Consider the following 20,700-nt stretch of genomic DNA (forward strand, 5'->3'; position numbering starts at 1 on the left):
TTCAGAGCTGTGGGAACTATAGAGGAATAAAGTTGATGAGCCACACAATGAAGTTATGGGAAAGAGTAGTGGAGGCTAGACTCAGGACAGAAGTAAGTATCTGCGAGCAACAGTATGGTTTCATGCCTAGAAAGAGTACCACAGATGCATTATTTGCCTTGAGGATGCTCGTGGAAAAGTACAGAGAAGGTCAGAAGGAGCTACATTGTGTCTTTGTGGATCTAGAGAAAGCCTATGACAGAGTACCAAGAGAGGAACTGTGGTACTGCATGCGTAAGTCTGGTGTGGCAGAGAAGTATGTTAAAATAGTACAGGACATGTATGATGGTAGCAGAACAATGGTGAGGTGTGCCTTAGGTGTGACAGAGGAATTTAAGGTGGAGGTGGGACTGCATCAGGGATCAGCTCTGAGCCCCTTCCTGTTTGCAGTGGTAATGGATAGGCTGACAGATGAGGTTAGACTGGAATCCCCTTGGACCATGATGTTCGCAGATGATATTGTCATATGCAGTGAAAGCAGGGAGCATGCAGAGGAACAATTGGAAAGATGGAGACATGCACTGGAAAGGAGAGGAATGAAGATTAGCCGAAGTAAAACAGAATATATGTGCGTGAATGAGAAAAGTAGAGGGGGAAGAGTGAGGCTACAGGGAGAAGAGATAGCGAGGGTGGACGACTTCAAATACTTGGGGTCAACAATACAGAGCAATGGAGAGTGTGGTCAGGAAGTGAAGAAACGGGTCCAAGCAGGTTGGAACAGCTGGCGAAAGGTGTCTGGTGTGTTATGTGACAGAAGAGTGTCTGCTAGGATGAAGGGCAAAGTTTACAAAACAGTGGTGAGGCCGGCCATGATGTACGGATTAGAGACGGTGGCACTGAAGAAACAACAGGAAGCTGAACTGGAAGTGGCAGAAATGAAGATGTTGAGGTTCTCGCTCGGAGTGACCAGGTTGGATAGGATTAGAAATGAGCTCATTCGAGGGACGGCCAAAGCTGGATGTTTTGGAGACAAGATTCCAGAGAGCAGACTTCGATGGTTTGGACATGTTCAGAGGCGAGAGAGTGAGTATATTGGTAGAAGGATGCTGAGGATGGCGCTCCCAGGCAAAAGAGCGAGAGGAAGACCAAAGAGAAGGTTTATGGATGTGGTGAGGGAAGACATGAGGGCAGTTGGGGTTAGAGAGGAAGATGCAGGAGATAGGCTAAGATGGCAAAAGATGACACGCTGTGGCGACCCCTAACGGGACAAGCCGAAAGGAAAAGAAGAAGAAGAAGAAGGAGCAATTGGTGAACTAATTGTCTTTGGAATGCCCCCTTTTCATCAACAAAAACCACCATTAAAACGTCTATGAACACCACTTTGTCCAAGTTGGTACTCTATCTTACATTGTTGTCGTATATTGTAACGTAACATAAAAAATAGCTAGTACCCCAAAATTATGTTCCCTCACAAATTTATTGTGCATAAAAAACAACAAAACAATTGATGGATTGGGATGGAACAGGACGTCATCCTAAAAATGACAAACACGGCAGGGTATCACTTCCTTGCAAGGCCCGCCCAATAAATGTGGCTTCGTGTCACAAAAATGTCAGTCATCATCAAAACATAAGCAGACATTTCTACTCAAGACATCTCAATAACGTGAAAATATTATGATTAGCCTGATATTTTTGCTTATACGAATCAGATAAGATCAAATCTGATCAACCGCTGTTTCGGGACAAGAGACCTTTGTTATGGGTCGAAGATACAATAATAGCTGCTACACAGAATACAAGAAAATTGGTTCTCGGTCAATAAAGTCAATCATTTCCAAGAGACCAAGTGGAAAGGGAGTAAGGCTAGAAGTTTAGGAGCAGGGTTGAAATTATTTTACCATGGAGTAGATGGGAACAGAAATGGAGTAGGGGTTAATTTAAAGGAACAGCTGGTTAAGAATGTCTTAGAGGTGAAAAGAGTATCAGATCGAGTGACGAGGCTGAAATTTGAAACTGAGGGTATTGTGTATAATGGGATTAGCGAATATGCCGTACAAGTATGATGTGACCTTGAGTTGAAAAGAGATCAAAGTAGACTTCCTTGAAAATTCCTGAAGATACGCAGGTGGATTATATTTTGTGCAGATGATGTAATCTGAAGGAGGTTACTGACTATAAAGCAGTAGTCTGTAGTCGAGAGAGAGCGAGAGATTCCCAACCACAGTTGGCGACGGTTGCAGGAAAGATTAACAAAGGTTTTATAATAAAAGATTGTTACAATTATTGCCAATGTATTTATTATGGATTTGCTACAAAGCCAAAGTATTATCCTTGCTTTGAAGATTTTTTGCATATTCAAGATGCACAGTCCCCACACAGGTGCACAAGCCGACTCCTGGTCGCCCGAGAAGTGGCCAAGGACAAGTTCACAAACACACACACACATCGTTATTTAAGAATGTGCTTTTGTTAACTTGCTTGCTCACCCCTCCCCCTTGACCTTGTGCGCTCTTGAAATTTAAAAAAGAAAAAACACAAAATGCTGATTCAGAACAGGGTTGGAGACTGTTACTGTCTTGTCTCTCATGTTCTCCTCATGAGACAGACTCTCCTTGTCCTTGTATTTTCTGCACATTATTCCAGAAGTCAGGTGATAAACCTGACAAAGATTTGAGTAAATGCATGTACTGCTGTAATGTTAGTCTCAAATATGTAAAGTATAAATATTATTTACATATTTCATTAATTGTGGTACCCAGATACACATAAATGAAAATTCCTGGGGTGTGGATGGGACGGTGGTTGTGTGTGTTCTTGTGTGTCTTTTTAAACTTCCAATCTCGGTGAATCTTTTATCACAAACTGGACATGAAAAAGGTTTCTCACCAGTGTGTGTTCTTGAGTGTCTTTTTAAGTGTCCCTTGTGGCTGAAACGTTTATCACAAACTGGACATGAAAAAGGTTTCTCACCAGGGTGTGTTCTTGTGTGTCTTTTTAAATCTCTCTTCCCTGTGAATCTTTGACCACAAAGTAAGCAGGAAAAAGGTTTTTCACCAGTGTGTGTTCTTGTGTGTCTTTTTAAATTTCCCTTCTCAGTGAATCTTTTATCACACATTGAACATGAAAAACGTTTCTCACCAGTGTGTGTTCTTGTGTGTCTTTTTAAATTTCCCTTCTCAGTGAATCTTTTATCACATACTGGACATGAAAAACATTTCTCACCAGTGTGTGTTCTTGTGTGTCTTTTTAAACATCCCTTCTCAGGGAATCTTTTATCACAAACTGGACATGAAAAATATTTCTCACCAGTGTGTGTTCTTGTGTGTCTTTTTAAGTGTCCCTTCTGGCTGAATCTTTTATCACAAACTGGACATGAAAAAGGTTTCTCACCAGTGTGTGTTCTTGAGTGTATTTTTAATTTTCTCTTCTCAGTGAATCTTTTATCACAAACTGGACATGAAAAAGGTTTCACATCAGTGTGTGTTCTTGTGTGTCTTTTTAAACTTCCATTCTCAGTGAATCTTTTATCACAAACTAAGCAGGAAAACGGTTGTTCTCCAGTGTGTGTCCTTGTGTGTATTTTAAAATTTGCCTTCAAAGTAAATCTTTGACCACAAACTGAGCATGGAAAAGGCTTCTCACCTGTGTGTATTTTCACATGTTGTTTGAAATTCCTTATAGAAGCAAAAGTTTTCCCACACCAAGAACATTTCCAGCATTTGTTGGTAGTGTGACATGTCATATCACGTTCTGATTGTTCATCATCATTATCATCATCATCATCGTCTGTTTGTGATCCTCCACAGTGGTCTCCGTCACTTGAGTTGTTCCTGGTTGTCCTGAATGTCATACCAGGGCTGCACTGACTGCCGGAGAAAAATTCCCTGTGTGTTTTTACACACTTGGCCAGTAAACCTGATTCTGATTCTGGAGGCTCCGCCCCTCGCCTCTCCTCACTTTGACCTTCATCTTCACTCTTCAAATGGACACCAGTGGCTGGAACCTGGATGATTTCCTCCTGCTCTTCTTCTTTCATATGTATGATCTCTTTCTCCTTCTCTTTGATACCCTGAACCTCTTCAACCTCCTCTTTGATGTGACCGGACTCCTGTCGCTCTGGATGAAGATACTCACTGACATCTGCAAGACAAAGACAAAGTGGTTAAATTAATTTGTTTACAGTAATTAACTGCAACTGCACAATGTGGAGGAGGAAATGGGGTGTTATTACTCAGTAACTCAAAATGGACCTTTCCGACCTGTCAATCAGTTGTACAATAATAGCCAATCAGATAGCCACATTGTCGTTAAGAAAATGGCTTGACACGTCCCTCTTGCCATATTGTCCCACAAGCAATCCTGGTTGTCAGTAGCGTGCACTTGGAAAAAATGTTACGAAGAAAATGGTCCTCAGATGCGCTTGGGGAACGTGCAATTCTGATGAAAGATACCCTGCTAGGTTACAAGGGACTGGTTGATTCATTTTCCAAAGCCTAAAACACAGTTCACGAAGTGTCTACGATGGATTAAGGCTTGCTGAAGACCGCACGTACAACTAAATGTGAATAATATCAACAAACACAAGGCTGTATGTTCGAAGGTAAGTGAGGGATAAGCATCTTCCCTGAGTTTGATTTCATTATTATTGGTGCTTTATCCATTGCATTGCAACTTTCACTTTGTAAATGTATCACTGACTTGTGAATGAATGAAGTGTGTGATGGTTTTATGTCGCCAAGTCGGGTTAGGGATACGTAAATGCGCGATATCATGCAAGAGAAATGCCTATTTGACTATTTGTATCACATCGGACTTTTAAGAGTATTGGGTTACTGACTATAAAGTAGTGGTAGGGGAGAGTGTAGCTAGACAGAATAGGATGGTGCTGTGTAGGATGACTCTGGTAGCGGGTAGGAAGATTAAGAAAACAAAAGGTAGAGCAGAGAATCAAGTGGTGGAACTTGAGGAAGGAAGAATGTTGTGTGGCCTTTCGGAACGAGGTCAGACAGGCTCAAGATGGACAGGAGGAGCTCCCGGAAGACTGGAATACTACAGCCAAGGTACTCAGAGAGGCAGGCAGGAGAGTACTTGGGGTGCCTTCAAGGTAGGAAAGGGCAGAAGGAGACTTGGTGGTGTAACCCCAAAATACAAGAAGTCATCCAAGGAAAGAGATGAGAGGGGTAAGGAACACATTGAGATGCGTCGTAGGGCAAAGGTAGAGGTGGCGAAGGCTTAACGAGGCATATGACGACATGTACTCTAGGTTAGATACGAAACAAGGAGAAAAGGTTCTGTACAGGTTGGCCAGACAAAGGGAGAGAGATGGGAAGGATGTGCAGCAAGTAAAGGTGATTAAGGATACCGTTGGAAATATGATGACTGGTGCCAGTAGTGTGCTAAGTAGATGGAAAGAGTACTTTGAGAAGTTAATGAATGAAGAGAATGGGAGAGAAGGTAGGGTTGAAGAGGCAACCGTGAATGATTAGGAAGTGGCAATGATTAGTAAGGGGGAAGTTAGAAAGTCATTGACCAGAATGAAAAATGGAAAGACATTAGGTCCTGGTGACATACCAGTGGCGCTATGGAAGCAATAGGGAGAGGTGGCTGTGGAATTTTTTAACCAACTTATTCAATAGAATACGAGCAGGTGGGAAGATGCCATAATAAATGGAGGAAAAGTGTGCTAGTTCCCATTTTTAAGAACAAAGGTGATGTTCAGAGGTGTGGGAATTATAGAGGAACAAAGTTGATGAGCCACACAATGAAGTTATGGGAAAGAGTAGTGGAGGCTAGACTAAGGACAGAAGTAAGTATCTGCGAGCAACAGTATGGTTTCATGCCTAGAAAGAGTACCACAGATGCATTATTTGCCTTGAGGATGCTCGTGGAAAAGTACAGAGAAGGTCAGAAGGAGCTAGATTGTGTCTTTGTGGATCTAGAGAAAGCCTATGACAGAGTACCAAGAGAGGAACTGTGGTACTGCATGGGTAAGTCTGGTGTGGCAGAGAAGTATGTTAAAATAGTACAGGACATGTATGCGGGCAGCAGAACAGCGGTGAGGTATGCCGTTAGTGTGTCAGAAGAATTTAAGATGGAGCTGGGACTGCATCAGGGATCTGCCCTGAGCCCTTCCGTGTTTGCGGTAGTAATGGATACGCTGACAGATAAGGTTCGACTGGAATCCCCTTGGACTATGATGTTCACAGATGATATTGTCATCTGCAGTGAAAGTAGGGAGCAGGCAAAGGAAAAATTAGAAAGATGGAGGCACGCATTGGAAAGGAGACGAATGAAGATTAGCCGAAGTGAAACAGAATATATGTGCGTGAATGAGAATGGTGGAGGGGGAAGAGTGAGGCTACAGGGAGAAGAGATAGCGAGCGAGGGTGGACGACTTTTAATACTTGGGGTCAGCAATAGTGAGCAATGGAGAGTGAAGTAAATAAACGAAGAAACGAGTCCAAGGGAGGTGGCAACAGTTGGCGGAAGGTGTCTGTGCGCGTCGGACGCCGTCGGGCACTTCTGTATTTCTATGGGTCCAGTGGGAAGAAGTGGGTCCTATTTGCGAGCACTTTTATCCTTTTTGGGGCTCCAGTAGGACATGAGACAGACTCTCCTTGTCCTTGTATTTTGTGCACATTATTCCAGAAGTCAGGTGATAAACCTGACAAAGATTTGAGTAAATGCATGTACTGCTGTAATGTTAGTCTCAAATATGTAAAGTATAAATATTATTTACATATTTCATTCATTGTGGTACCCAGATACACATAAATGAAAATTCCTGGGGTGTGGATGGGACGGTGGTTGTGTGTGTTCTTGTGTGTCTTTTTAAACTTCCAATCTCAGTGAATCTTTTATCACAAACTGGACATGAGAAAGGTTTCTCACCAGTGTGTGTTCTTGAGTGTCTTTTTAAGTGTCCCTTGTGGCTGAATCTTTTATCACAAACTGGACATGAAAAAGGTTTTTCACCAGTGTGTGTTCTTGTGTGTCTTTTTAAATTCCCCTTCTCAATGAATCGTTTATCACAAACTAGACATGAAAAAGGTTTCTCACCAGTGTGTGTTCTTGAGTGTCTTTTTAAGTGTCCCTTGTGGGTGAATCTTTTATCACAAACTGGACATGAAAAAGGTTTCTCACCAGGGTGTGTTCTTGTGTCTTTTTAAATTTCCCTTCTCAGTGAATCTTTTATCACACATGGACATGAAAAGGGAGGGAGAGAGAGAGAGAGAGAGAGAGAGAGAGAGGAGAGAGAGAGAGAGAGAGAGAGAGAGAGAGAGAGAAGAGAGAGAGAGAGAAAGAGAGATACACACCAGAGTCAGATGACTGCTGCAGGAAAGATTAGCTTTAAAATTAAAGACTTCAAGAAATACGTGTCCTGTTCTAATCTTAGCCTCCACTCTGTCAAGTATAAATCCAGTTTACATATTTTATCCATTCTGGTACCCAGATACACAGAGGGGGGGATGCCTGTGTGTGTAGGGGTGGGAGGTCTACTTCTCAGTTTTTCCACATTTCACGGTGGGTTCTGGTCCCCATTAATAGCAAAAAACATGGGCCTTCTAAGAAGATATTCGCTGACCTCAATCTGAGCAGGAAAAATATTTTTCACCAGTGTGCGTTCTTGCGTGTATTTTTAAATATCCTTCCAAGTGAATCTTTGACCACAAACATAGCAGGAAAAAGGCTTCTCACCAGTGTGTCTTCTTGTGTCTTTTTAAGTGTTCCTTCCGAGTGAATCTTTGACCACATAATGAGCAGGAAAATGGTTTCTAACCAGTGTGCATTCTTGTGTCTTTTTAAACATCCATTCCGAATAAATCTTTGACCACAAATAAAGCACGAAAAAGGTTTCTCACCAGTGTGTGTTCTAGTATGTCTTTTTAAGGGTTCCTTCTGAAAGAATCTTTGACCACAATCTGAGCAGGAAAAAGGTTTCTCACCAGTGTGCATTCTTGTATTTTTAAATACCCCTTCCGAGTGAATTTTTGACCACAAACTAAGCAGAAAAAAGGTTTTTCACCAGTGTGTGATCTTGTGTGTGTCTTCAAAGCTCCCTTGTGAGTGAATCTTTGATCACATACCAAGCAGGAAAATGGTTTCTCACCAGTGTGCGTTCTTGTGTGTATTTTCATATCGCCCTTTTGAGTGAATCTTTGACCACAAACTGAGCAGGAAAAAGGTTTCTCACCAGTGTGTATTCTTGTGTGTATTTTCAAATATCCCTTCCGAGTGAATCTTTGATCACATACCGAGCAGGAAAATGGTTTCTCACCAGTGTGCGTTCTTCTGTGTATTTTTAGAACTGCCTTCCGAGTGAATCTTTGACCACAAACTGAGCATGCAAAATCCTTCTCTCCTGTGTGTATTTTCATGTGTTGGTTGAAATTGCTTATGGAAGTAAAAACTTTCCTACAGTGAGAACATTTCCAGCATTTGTTGAAAGTGTGACATGTCATATCACCTTCCGATTGTTCATCATCATCATGACGGTCTGTTTGTGATCTTTCACAAAGGTCTCCATCACTTGAGCTGTTCCTGCTTGGAGGCTCCGCTCCTCGTCTCTCCTCAGTTTGACCTTCATCTTCACTCTTCAACTGGACACCAGTGACTGGAACCTGGATGATTTCCTCCTGCTCTTCCTCTTTCATGTGTACGACCTCTTCCTCCTCCTCTTTAATACGCTGAACCTCTTCATCTTCTCCTTCCTCTTTGATGTGACAGGACACTGACTGCTGCCAGTCTGGATGAAGATTTTCACTGATGTCTGCAAAACAGAAGTCAAAAAAGTGGTTGAATCTCATTTGTTCACAGTATTTTACAGCAAATGCACTTTGTAGTAGAGGAAATGGGGTGTTAATACTCAGTAACTGAAAAAAATATTTAGTTTTATAGTTATCGTGTTAAAAGCATATCATTACTATTATAGGTAACAGTTTAATTTCCTCTCAAACTCGAACTGTGTTGGTTTCATTCCTACTCAAGCTGTTATCATCCTTGACTACTTGCGCACAGGCACACACACATAAGTGTATAAGCCAACTCCGACAAGTGGCCAAGGACAACTTCATCAACGCACACCCATCATTCTTCTTGAATGTGCCTTTGTTCACATGCTGCTCACCCATCCTTTGGTCCTTGAGTGCTTTTCGAAATAAAGAAAGAGTATGCAAGAGGCTGGTTCAGAACGTGTTTGGAGACTGTAATGGGCCTTTCTCTCATGTCGTCCTGATCAGAAAGATGTTTTCTTGTCCATTATTTGTGCATCTAGTCCAGCAAACTAGGTCTAAACTAACTAGAAAGTGAATGTGTACAGAGTTAATGTCCAAAGTTTGGGACATCTAAAACTGACCAAGGGTTGTCAGTAAAAATACCCACGAATAACCGCTCAAAATTGGGAGTAGAAGCTTGGTATTCGACCCGAACTCTGGCACTTTGAATTTTTCCCCAAACTGAGGAACCATATCTAGATGCCTATAAGAAATAAGCCCATCGGAAATGGCGGCAAAGTCAACCAAGAAATCCAATTGTCCAATTTCCAAGGTTGAAATAAAGGAAAAATGTTGTTTGGCTGAAATTGATTACAAGGGAACAACACGGTTCACCGCAATGTGGCAGAAAAAGTACGGATTTTCTGGAAATGTAGATAACTGTGAAGAATTGGACAAACTTCTCAGTAAATTGTCTCTTAAAGACAGACAGGTTAGCCCAAAAAGCAACAGCGGTTCAGAGAAGGCAAGTGTTTCAACTGCAGCAAAGAAGGTCATGTTGGTTGTTTTGGAGACATGGTTAAAGAGAGCAGACTTCGATGGTTTGGACATGTCCAGACGCGAGAGAGTGAGTATATTCGTAGAAGGGTGCTGAGGATGGAGCTGCCAGGCAAAGGAGTGAGAGGAAAACCAAAGAAAAGGTTGATGGATGTTGTGAGGGAGGATATGAGGACAGTCGGTGTTAGAAAGGAAGATGCTTGAGATAGGCTTAGATGGAAAAAGATGACATGCTGTGGCGACCCCTAACAGAAAAAGCAGAAGGGAAAAGAAGGATTTACATAATTAGACATTAGCTTCACTGTCAACAAACGGGCAAATCGAAGAAAGCATCAAAATTTGAGGAAATGGGGCACATTATTATTGGTCGCTGAATTTGCCCGAGGAACAATGTGGTATTGAGAACTTGCTGGAAGTAGCTCATGAGAGGGTTCTCAGTTAGAGACCTGGTTCTCAGTGGTTGACTTGAGTAATGCCCTTTGGAGCATTCCTGTCCATCCTGACAGCCAATACTGGTTCATGTTTACGTTAAAAGCCGAGAATTTATTGTACGCATGGTTATCCCGAGGATTATGTAACTTCCCAACAATTTTCTCAGAAGCAAGATTGTTTGGCTTCCTTTAGTGCCTCACACAAAAGCCAAATTTTGGCATATGTGGATGACATTTTAGTGGCCTCAAACACCCAAGAACGAAAAAAAAAAAAAACTAAAAAATTTATACATTGGCGTTACTGCAATATTTCCATGACACAGGAAATAAAGTTTCAAAAGACAAAATGCAGTTATGGAAGCAGGAAGTGACCTTTCACGGACGGATTTTGACTGAACAAGGACGCTTTGTTGGTGACGAACAGAAACAAGCCATCCCCAGGGGTCCTAAACCAGTAAGAAAGTAGATGATGTCGTTTTTCGGGTCTTTGCAATTATTGTCGAGCCTGCATTGCAAATTACTCAGAAATCACACGACCATTCCTGGACATCATCTATGACAAGCCAATGACATTACAAGACAAAATTGCATGGCTTTTGATCTTGTCAAGCGAGAACTGATTGATTCAGCTGTGCTAGCACGACCAAATTATGACAAGACATTTGAGCAGACAGTGACTGCAAAAAATGGGTCCATGACCTTGGTGTTGCTACAGAAAAACTGAAGGAAACAAAATGAGACCAGTTGCATACTATTCACAACAACTGGATTCCGTAGCGCAAGCCAATCCAGAGTGCATACAGGCAGTCCTGAATCCACTCTGGCTGTTGAGGCGTCTGCGGAAGTAGTCTTGTTCCACCAGTTAACACTAAAAGTACCACACGCAGTTTCAGTCCTTCTGTTGGAAGCAGATGACATTTTTGTCACCAGCACGGCACTCAGATTGCACCGCGACATTGTCATCATAGGGATACATCGCAATTGTAAGATGTGACACTTTTGCCCACACCAGCAGAAGGCACTCCACACGACTGTGGAAGCCACATCCGAATTTCCAGCAAACCACGACCTGACCTGAAGGACACTCCCCTCCCTACTGGAAAAGTTGTTTTTGTTGAAGAATCCGCAAGCAAAGGGGAACACGGCCGCAACAGGGTGGGATTTGCTATAACGACACAAACCAAGGTCTTGTTTCAAAGTACACTAAAATCTGTATGTTCAGCACAAGCAGCAGAATGGTCTGCACTGATCCAGGATTGTAATATGTTGTCCAAGAAACATGTTACAATCTGGACTGACAGCCAATATGGCTCGGACTCAGTTCATGTGTTCTGTCAACAATGGGTTTAAAACCAGAACAGCTCAAGAGGTTGCTCACAAGGCACATCTGCAGCAGTTACAGGACGCAGTACAGCTGCCGGACAAAGTAGCCATTTGTAAATGTGAACCTTATTTAAAAGGAAATGACCCCATCAGAATTGGCAACAGACTCGCTAACAAAACAGCCAAAGCTGCAGCCCAAGGAATTTCCATGGTCGACAACACTAGTGAAAGAGGAAACACAAGCACACACAGTAGATCAACATGACATTTTGATTTCACGTCAGAGAATGGGCAGCAAGATTGACACGTGTTGAGTGATGTCTCAGCACAGGGGATGGTGGTATTGACAACTATTATCACACACATGGGTTTACACACTTTTCAAAATTTTTTGCAATGTGTTATCTGTTTGAAAAACAATGCACAAGGGTATTTAAGACTACAAAGAGGAACATTTCCTTTACCTCCAGAACCGTTTCACACAATTCATATGGATTACATTGAGTTAAATAAAGCATCAGGGACGCAATATTGCTTGGTGATAATTCTCCAAATGGGTTGAGTTGTTTCCAACTGATGCAAAGACAGTTGTAAAAGCACTGTGTAATCGCATTATGCCAACGTTCGGCATTCCAAGTGTGATTCGAAGTGACAATGGCACACAGTTTGTGAATGACGCTGTGATAAAAGTTGGACACCTGCTGAAAATTGACTTAAAGCGCCATTGCGTGGACCATCCGCAATCTGCTGGCATTGTGCAAATGGAACTGTGAAAGGTTGACTCATAAAGACAATGAGGGAAACAAAAAGACAATGGCCTGACTGTGTTCCAATCGTCACGGCAATGAGGATAGTGCCAGCCAAAGAAAAAACACTATCCCCATTTGAAATTCTACATGGCCGCCCATATAGACTTCAAGACCTTGACAACTGGCACATCAGTCCCACTCCACATGAAAAACATGTTCGACTAGAGAGAGCTGCATAAACACAATGGCTTGCCAGTGTGTTCTGATCCACGTCCGCGTGGGAGACCAGGTCTTCCTCAAAGTGTTGAGATGACCCCCACTGGGACAGTGAACGCTGAGACGGCCCCCCCCCCCCCAGGTGACTGCAGTGACTCCTACGGCTGTAAAGTTCGAGGGCCGTGATGGCTGGATCCACCAGTCACAGTGCAAGCTCCTCCAATTCCCTGCTGACGGGCGTAGCGATGGCCAGTCCCTCGGGGTAGGATCTTCATCACGTACACCCCAGTGTACCAACGAAAGACCACAGTTGGAGAGAGGGTTTTCCGTGGCAAACACACCCCTCTCGAGAAGATGGCCGACCACACCCTTGTCAGCCAAACATGCTGTTTGCTTTGTTCCAGGGCTGTACCTGATAGCAGGTGGTGCACAACCTTGTGGCCAGGAAAGCAATCCAATTGTGAATGTTTGTTGTTTCCAGGTTTACCTTGTATGTACATATATATTGGACCAAAAATAGCTTTTGATTGTTTTATCATGACAAAAAGGGGGAAATGTGAAAGAATTCATTAATTTTATACTTATCACATTAAAAGCACATCATTACGATGACAGTTAACGGTTTCATTTCCTCTCAAACTGTAACTGTTTTGGTTTCATTCCTACTCAAGCTGTTATCATCCTTGACTCCTTGCGCACAGGCACACACACAAATGTATAAGGCAACTCTGACAAGTGCCCAAGGACAACTTCATCAACGAACAGACATTTTTCTTGAATGTGCCTTTGTTCACGTGCTGCTCACCCCTTCTTTTGAACTTGACTGCTTTTTGAAATAAAGAAAGCGTACGTGAGAGACTGGTTCAGAACACGTTTGGAGACTGTAACGGGCCTGTCTCTCACGTTCTCCTGATCAGAAAGACTTTGTCCATTATTTGTGCATCTAGTGCAGCAAACTAGGTAACAAACCTAACAGTAACTCACAATTGCAGTACATCACTGAATGAATGAATGACTTATTGTGATGGAGAACAAACATTCAGTATGGAAAAAAGTCCAAGTGGACTTGGTAATGGCACAAGTATAAAATCTAGAACTGAAATGGGGAAAGAATTTACACAGTCCATAATTCGCTAAAAAATTCTCTGTCAAGTCATTTAAAACAGCAATAAGTTTTGATACCACTTGAAACGCCCCTTTTTCATCACAAAAATTGAGCAGTCTTGATGTAACATCAATAAGGAAGTTGAGACTAAATTCACTGCATAGCTGGTGTGGAAGAAGGAATTTATTGAAGGGGCAGTATAAACTCGTTTTATATAAAATTGCTCTCCGGCGCAATTGACCCCTCCGTACAGGGCACTTAACCACGCCTCCTGAAGTGACGTCACGCCACGTGCGCTGACGTAAGACAAACAGTAAAAATGGGAAATACAATATCATTCTGAACTGAGACAGACTCTATGCTTCTGTTTTCATTCAAATCAACGATATATTATAGATCCTAAATACAATACATTCTTAACTGAGAGAGACGCCATGCTTCTGATTTCATTCAATCATTCACATGTAGCAATGTTATGCTAGCGAAGAACGTCTCATTCATTTATATGAGACGTGTATTAAAAATCAAATTTAGGGCATATCTTCGTGCAAACACAGTCTGGTTAAGCTTCGACCGCGGGCCAGCAAGAAACCGACACGTTTGTGCAGTTCGATCATCGCTAAATATCGCTCAACAAAGAATAAGTGTGTCAATCGATCACACGTAACGGTGTTTTGCTAGCGAAGAACGTCTCATTCATTTATACGAGACGTGTATTTAAAATCAAATTTAGGGCATATCTTCATGCAAACACAGTCTGGTTAAGCTTCGACCGCGAGCCAGCAAGAAAGCGACACGTTTGTGCAGTCCGATCATCGCTAAATATCGCTCAACGAAGAATAAGTGTGTCAATCGATCTTGAAATTCATTTATACGAGACATGTATTGAAAATCAAATATAGGGCATACCTTCGTGCAAACATCTGTTCCAGTTGATATTAGATGGATTTAGTTGATGATGCGGTCTTCCACAAAGTTTGATCCGTCGAAGGCATTTTTCGTACTGTCTTCGGTTTTGGAAAGGGTACGAATCGAACTCCACCAACTAGCCTTTCAGGATACCTGTCGTCACTATTACAAAGTCCGTGACTACACCTCTTAACCATATTTTTTGTTAAATAACCCAAATACGCGATAAAACGCTAACAAAACCTATACTGGACCATGCAATGTTGTCTGAGAAAATGGCGGGAGCAAAAACGGGTTTTGGTTTATGCAGATCTCTGGCCTCTCATTTGTCAGTGACGCGGATTGCGCAATATCCACGGAGGGGTCAATTTCACCACCTCTAATTTGACCAGTTTTCAAGGAAATAAAAAATCTCGAGTTTTTAAACATCATTTTGTTCAATTTAGTATGATACTATTACGTACCGTTGAACACTCACATGAACACAGCAGTGCCCCAAAATTATGTTCAATTTAATCAGGTGAAAAAAAAAAAATTCTAAAGGTGCACTACCAAATTATGACAAGACAACCAGGTTGAATTTAAAGTGAATATCACCTTTGTTCTTGAAAATCGCGACAAGCACACTTTTCCTCCATTCTTCTGGCATGTTCTCTCCTGCTAGTATTCCATTGAATACGTTGGTCAAAAACTCCACAGCCAACTCTCCAAATCGTTTCCATGCCTCCACTGCTATGTCATCAGGACCAGCTGTCTTTCCATTTTTCATTCTGTTCAATGCCTTTTCCCTTATTAATCATTGCCACTTCCTGGTCATTCACGCTTGCCTCTTCAACCCTAACTTCTCTTCCATTCTCTTCATCCATTAACTTCTCCATTTTCCATCTACTGAGCACACTACTGGCACGAGTCAACATATTTCCATCGCTATCTTTAATCACTTTTACTTGCTACACATCCTTCCCATCTCTATCCCTCTGTCTGGCTAACCTGTAGAGATCCTTTTCTCCTTCTTTCGTATCTAACCTTGAGTACATGTCGTTATATGCCTCTTGTTTAGTCTTCGCCACCTCTAATTTTGTCCTACGACTTATCTCAATGTATTTCTTTTGCCCCTCCTCAGTTCTCTCCGTGTCACACTTCTTTGCTAATTTCTTTCCTTGGATGACTTCCTGTATTTTGTGGTTCCACCACCAAGTCTCCTTCTCCCCTTTCCTCCCAGAAGACACCGCAAGTCACACAAAGTACTCTCCTGTCTGCCTCTCTGAATACCTTGGCTGTCGTAGTCCAGTCTTCTGGGAGCTCTTCCTGTCCATGAAGAGCCTGTCTCACCTCTTTCCGAAAGGCCACACAAGATTCTTCTTCCTGTCTCAACTTTCACCACCTGATTCTCTGCTCTAGCTTTGTCTTCTTAGTCTTCCTACCCGCTACCAGAGTCATCCTACACACCACCATGCTATGCTGTCGAGCTACACTCTCCCCCACCACTACCTTAGTCAGTAACCTCCTTCAAATTACACCGTGTGCACAAAATAAAATCCACCTGCGTGCTTCTACCTCCGCTCTAGTAGGTCAAGACTCCCCAGCGCATAGTAATGATAAATGTCAGCGGCAAGAAATGCTCACCCTGTCCGCGCCGCTTTGCGGCTGCATCTTGGTTCGATTTAGTTCTGTTGCTGGCGGTAGAGGTTCTGATGGCCATAGGAAAATTATATAGCACTGCAGCTGATTTCAGCCTCTGCATCCCAAAAATTCTGCTAAATTGTTCTCAAAACACTCCAATTAAAAGTGATCAGGACAGAGTTTGGAATGCTTGCTAGGCACTCAAAGCTGAGCACCTTTCTTTCCCCTGTCCACTGACTTTACCTATTCACTGTCCAAGTACTCCATTTTCCCTTAGAAAGCCCGCCTTTCCCAAAAAAAGTCACTCCCTGAATACATTTTTTGAAACATATTTGCCCTCTGACTTTGAAAGTTAAGATGCATCAAACAAGTGAACCAACCTGGTCTGAGTAGCACATTTTGAGGCCGCAGATTGAACACAGCATCCAGCAGTTGACGTTGTGGCTTCTTCTCCTCTTTTGGGCCCCAAAGTTCCTCTTGGTACTCTGCTGTGGTTCTTGCACACATTTTACACAGAGCGATCACACCACTTTCCGCTCTACGTTGGAGGAAAAAGAAAATATGAAAATTGCACACGTGAAACGATTACATGAAGATTTTGACATTGTGTTAAACAATATGTTAGATGAAATGCCAAAGTACCAAAATGAACAAGGTAACAGTAGAACCTGTAATTATGAGTTGTAAGAAAAATGAGACAAAGCTCATGTGTGTGTGGTGGAGGTGGTGGTAGAGGTGGAGGGTGATGGGGGGGACGACATTATAGAGAGTCCAAAGGGATTCAGAATTTAAAGGGTATGGAATGTGCTGCAATTGCCTTTTGCTTATATTATACAGTTTTTTTCTTTAAAATCGAATCTGAAATCAGATATGAAGGAAATATTTGTAGGTATCGATTAAAGGCAAAAATTGATCGCACATTGATGAATTCCCTGAGCCAACCCGAGCGCATATCATGAGCAAGGCTTGGCCACTGTCAAGAGAGACGTGGCCAGGCCACTGCTCTGGGCGGTGCCACCTCTGACAGCTCTCACCTGTCACAGCTCTTTCGCATTGGGCACTGGAATTAGACCAAGTATTTAGTTGGGGTTTTGGGCACTGGCATTTGCCAGTTTGTTGCTTTGTGTTAGTGAGTATGCGTCACCGCATTCAGGGTTACTCCACTACTTTGCCTCATAGTCTTTGAACCTTGTTTCTCTCTTTTTTGGATCCTGCCTTCTTCTTCTCTTCAGTTCAGAATAAAACCCACTGAACATTATGCCTTTGCCTGAGAGTCCTGCATTTGGGTCCACCCCCACACCATTGGGATGTGACAGCGCACAGCGGAAATTCCAGAGAAGATTCGTGATGTCACACACAGGAAAACAAAAATGGCCGGAGTGCAAGATCAATTTAAGAACGCTCATGAATATTCCGAAAATTCAAGCGACGAACATGATTCTGAAGGGCCCCATGAAGACGACGAAGAATAAGAAGTATATAAAGGAGATAAAAGTAATCAATTTGAGCCCGTAAGACAGAAGACAAGTTCAAATGCAGATGAAGCAGCTGGCCATGAAGGTGCCGATCCAGCCCTGGCAGCAGTCAGACCCAGAGAGGAAACCATACTTTGCGTTGGAAACACTGACTGGTGAGCATTTATGAAGGTTTTTTTTTTTTTTTGGCCATGAACTGATAAATAGGACTGGGGTAGCTATCCCAATCCCAATGCTTTGGAGACAAGATTCGAGACAGCAGACTTCGATGGTTTGGACATGTTCAGAGGCGACAGAGTGAGTATATTGGTAGAAGGATGCTGAGGATGGAGCTCCCATGCAAAAGAGCGAGAGGAAGACCAAAGAGAAGGTTTATGGATGTGGTGAGGGAAGACATGAGGGCAGTTGGCGTTAGGGAGGAAGATGCAGGAGATAGGCTCAGATGGAAAAAGATGGCACACTGTGGCGACCCCTAACGGGACAACCCGAAAGGAAAAGAAGAAGAAGGTGTAGCTATCCCAAATGTACACATAAAATTTTTGGTCTAATTTTAAAATAATGCAAATGCCCTGTATTTTGTAAGTTTTCTGGATAGGAAGTATACAATCAAATGAGTGAGTAAGAGCATTAACATTATTAGCTTGAAACTATCCCGAGTGAATAGTGTGCAATTCTTAACTTCTTGTTTTAATACAATGTAGTATTTTATTACAATTAAAAACCCTGCACACATAAGAACATAAGCTTTCCAGCACTTGTCAATACCCAGATATACTTCCTTGTGGTACTACTTGTTTGGGGCGCAATCACCGGTTTTGTTTGTTTACATTTTGCAAAACTGTCACTAAATAGCAAATAAAAGGGTCGTATACAATATTGTTGGATCTAGAGAAAGCCTATGACAGAGTACCAAGAGAGGAACTGTGGTACTGCATGCGTAAGTCTGGTGTGGCAGAGAAGTATGTTAAAATAGTACAGGACATGTATGATGGTAGCAGAACAATGGTGAGGTGTGCCTTAGGTGTGACAGAGGAATTTAAGGTGGAGGTGGGACTGCATCAGAGATCAGCTCTGAGCCCCTTCCTGTTTGCAGTGGTAATGGATAGGCTGACAGATGAGGTTAGACTGGAATCCCCTTGGACCATGATGTTTGCAGATGATATTGTCATATGCAGTGAAAGCAGGGAGCATGCAGAGGAACAATTGGAAAGATGGAGACATGCACTGGAAAGGAGAGGAATGAAGATTAGCCGAAGTAAAACAGAATATATGTGCGTGAATGAGAAAAGTAGAGGGGGAAGAGTGAGGCTACAGGGAGAAGAGATAGCGAGGGTGGACGACTTCAAATACTTGGGGTCAACAATACAGAGCAATGGAGAGTGTGGTCAGGAAGTGAAGAAACGGGTCCAAGCAGGTTGGAACAGCTGGCGAAAGGTGTCTGGTGTGTTATGTGACAGAAGAGTGTCTGCTAGGATGAAGGGCAAAGTTTACAAAACAGTGGTGAGGCCGGCCATGATGTACGGATTAGAGACGGTGGCACTGAAGAAACAACAGGAAGCTGAACTGGAAGTGGCAGAAATGAAGATGTTGAAGTTCTCGCTCGGAGTGACCAGGTTGGATAGGATTAGAAATGAGCTCATTCGAAGGACGGCCAAAGCTGGATGTTTTGGAGACAAGATTCCAGAGAGCAGACTTCGATGGTTTGGACATGTTCAGAGGCGAGAGAGTGAGTATATTGGTAGAAGGATGCTGAGGATGGCGCTCCCAGGCAAAAGAGCGAGAGGAAGACCAAAGAGAAGGTTTATGGATGTGGTGAGGGAAGACATGATGGCAGTTGGGGTTAGAGAGGAAGATGCAGGAGATAGGCTAAGATGGCAAAAGATGACACGCTGTGGCGACCCCTAACGGGACAAGCCGAAAGGAAAAGAAGAAGAAGTATACAATATTGTCCTATCTAGTTGAGAATGCCATCCATCCATCCACTATCTACCGCTTATCCGGGTCGGGTCACTGGGGAAATAGCTTCAGCAGGGATACCCAGACTTCCCTTCCCCAGCCACTTCCTCCAGCCCTTCCGAATGATCCCGAGGCGTTCCCAAGCCAGCTGAGAGATATCGTCTCTCCAGTCTCTTTCAGGTTGGACATGCCTGGAACACCTCACCAGGGAGGCGCCCAGGAAGCATCCGAATCAGATGCTCCAGCCACCTTATCTGGCTCCTCTCAATGCGGAGGAGTAGCGGCTGAACACTAAGCTCCTCCCAGATGACCGAGCTTCTCACCGTATCTCTAAGGGAGATCCCGGACACCCTGCAGAGGAAACTCATTTCAGCCGCTTGTATCCGGGATCTTGTTCTTTCGGTCACGACCCACAGCTCATCCCCGTAGGTGAGGGTAGGAACATAGATCGACTGGTAAATTGAGAGCTTCGCCTTTTGACTTAGCTCCCTCTTTACCATTAACGGACAAATTCGGCATCACTACATACGCTGCATCGATCCGTCTGTCGATCTCCCGCTCCATTTTTTCCTTACTCGTGAACAAGACCCCAAGATACTTGAACACCTCCACTTGGGGGAGGATCTCATCCCCGACCTGGAGAGGGAACGCCACCCTTTTCAGACTAAGGACTCTAGTCTCAGATTTGGAGGTGCTGATTGTCATCCAAGCACTTTCACACTCTGCTGCGAATCGGTCCAGTGAGAGCTGGAGACCACGGCTTAATGAAGCCATCAGAACCACGTCATCTGCAAAGAGCAGAGATGCGACGCAGAGGCCACCAAACCAGACACCCTCTACGCCTCGGCTGCCCCTAGAAATTCTGTCCATAAAAGTTATGAACAAAATCAGTGACAAGGGGCAGCCTTGGCAGAATCCAACTCTCTCCGGAAACGAGTCAGAGTTATTGCCGGCAACGCGGACCAAACTCTGACAGTGGTTTTACGGGGACCAAACAACTCGTATCAGGGGGTTTGGAACCCCATACTCCCAAAGAACCCCCCACAGGACTCCATGTGGCCGAGGGTGTAGAGCTGGTCCACTGTTCCACGGCCAGGAAGAAAACCACATTGCTCCTCCTGAATCTGAGACTTGACTTCTTGACGGACCCTCCAGGCAAAT

The 20,700-nt window shown here is 43.2% G+C and overlaps 1 protein-coding gene across 6 annotated transcripts in view; it reads right to left on the reverse strand.

Annotated features, from left to right (window-relative positions):
- LOC133493800 (gastrula zinc finger protein XlCGF57.1-like) overlaps window positions 1-20,700 on the reverse strand; it is a 42,423-nt gene that overhangs the window by 19,359 nt on the left and 2,364 nt on the right. For 2 of the 6 annotated variants that reach the window (XM_061807615.1, XM_061807614.1), the window contains exons 2-4: window positions 16,489-16,646; window positions 8,450-8,752; window positions 693-4,122 (exon numbers count right to left, since the gene is read on the reverse strand). In XM_061807615.1, coding sequence (XP_061663599.1) covers window positions 2,687-4,122; window positions 8,450-8,752; window positions 16,489-16,615 — 1,866 coding nt within the window. In that variant the 5' untranslated portion in view covers window positions 16,616-16,646 and the 3' untranslated portion in view covers window positions 693-2,686. Of the gene's footprint in view, window positions 1-641; window positions 4,123-7,125; window positions 7,165-7,861; window positions 8,753-16,488; window positions 16,647-20,700 lie in introns of those variants that run through there. The other 4 variants (XM_061807618.1, XM_061807613.1, XM_061807616.1 and 1 more) reach the window with 4 other exon arrangements.

The sequence above is a fragment of the Syngnathoides biaculeatus genome, chromosome 20 (genome assembly GCF_019802595.1).
Source record: "Syngnathoides biaculeatus isolate LvHL_M chromosome 20, ASM1980259v1, whole genome shotgun sequence".
Taxonomy (NCBI): Eukaryota; Metazoa; Chordata; class Actinopteri; order Syngnathiformes; family Syngnathidae; genus Syngnathoides; species Syngnathoides biaculeatus.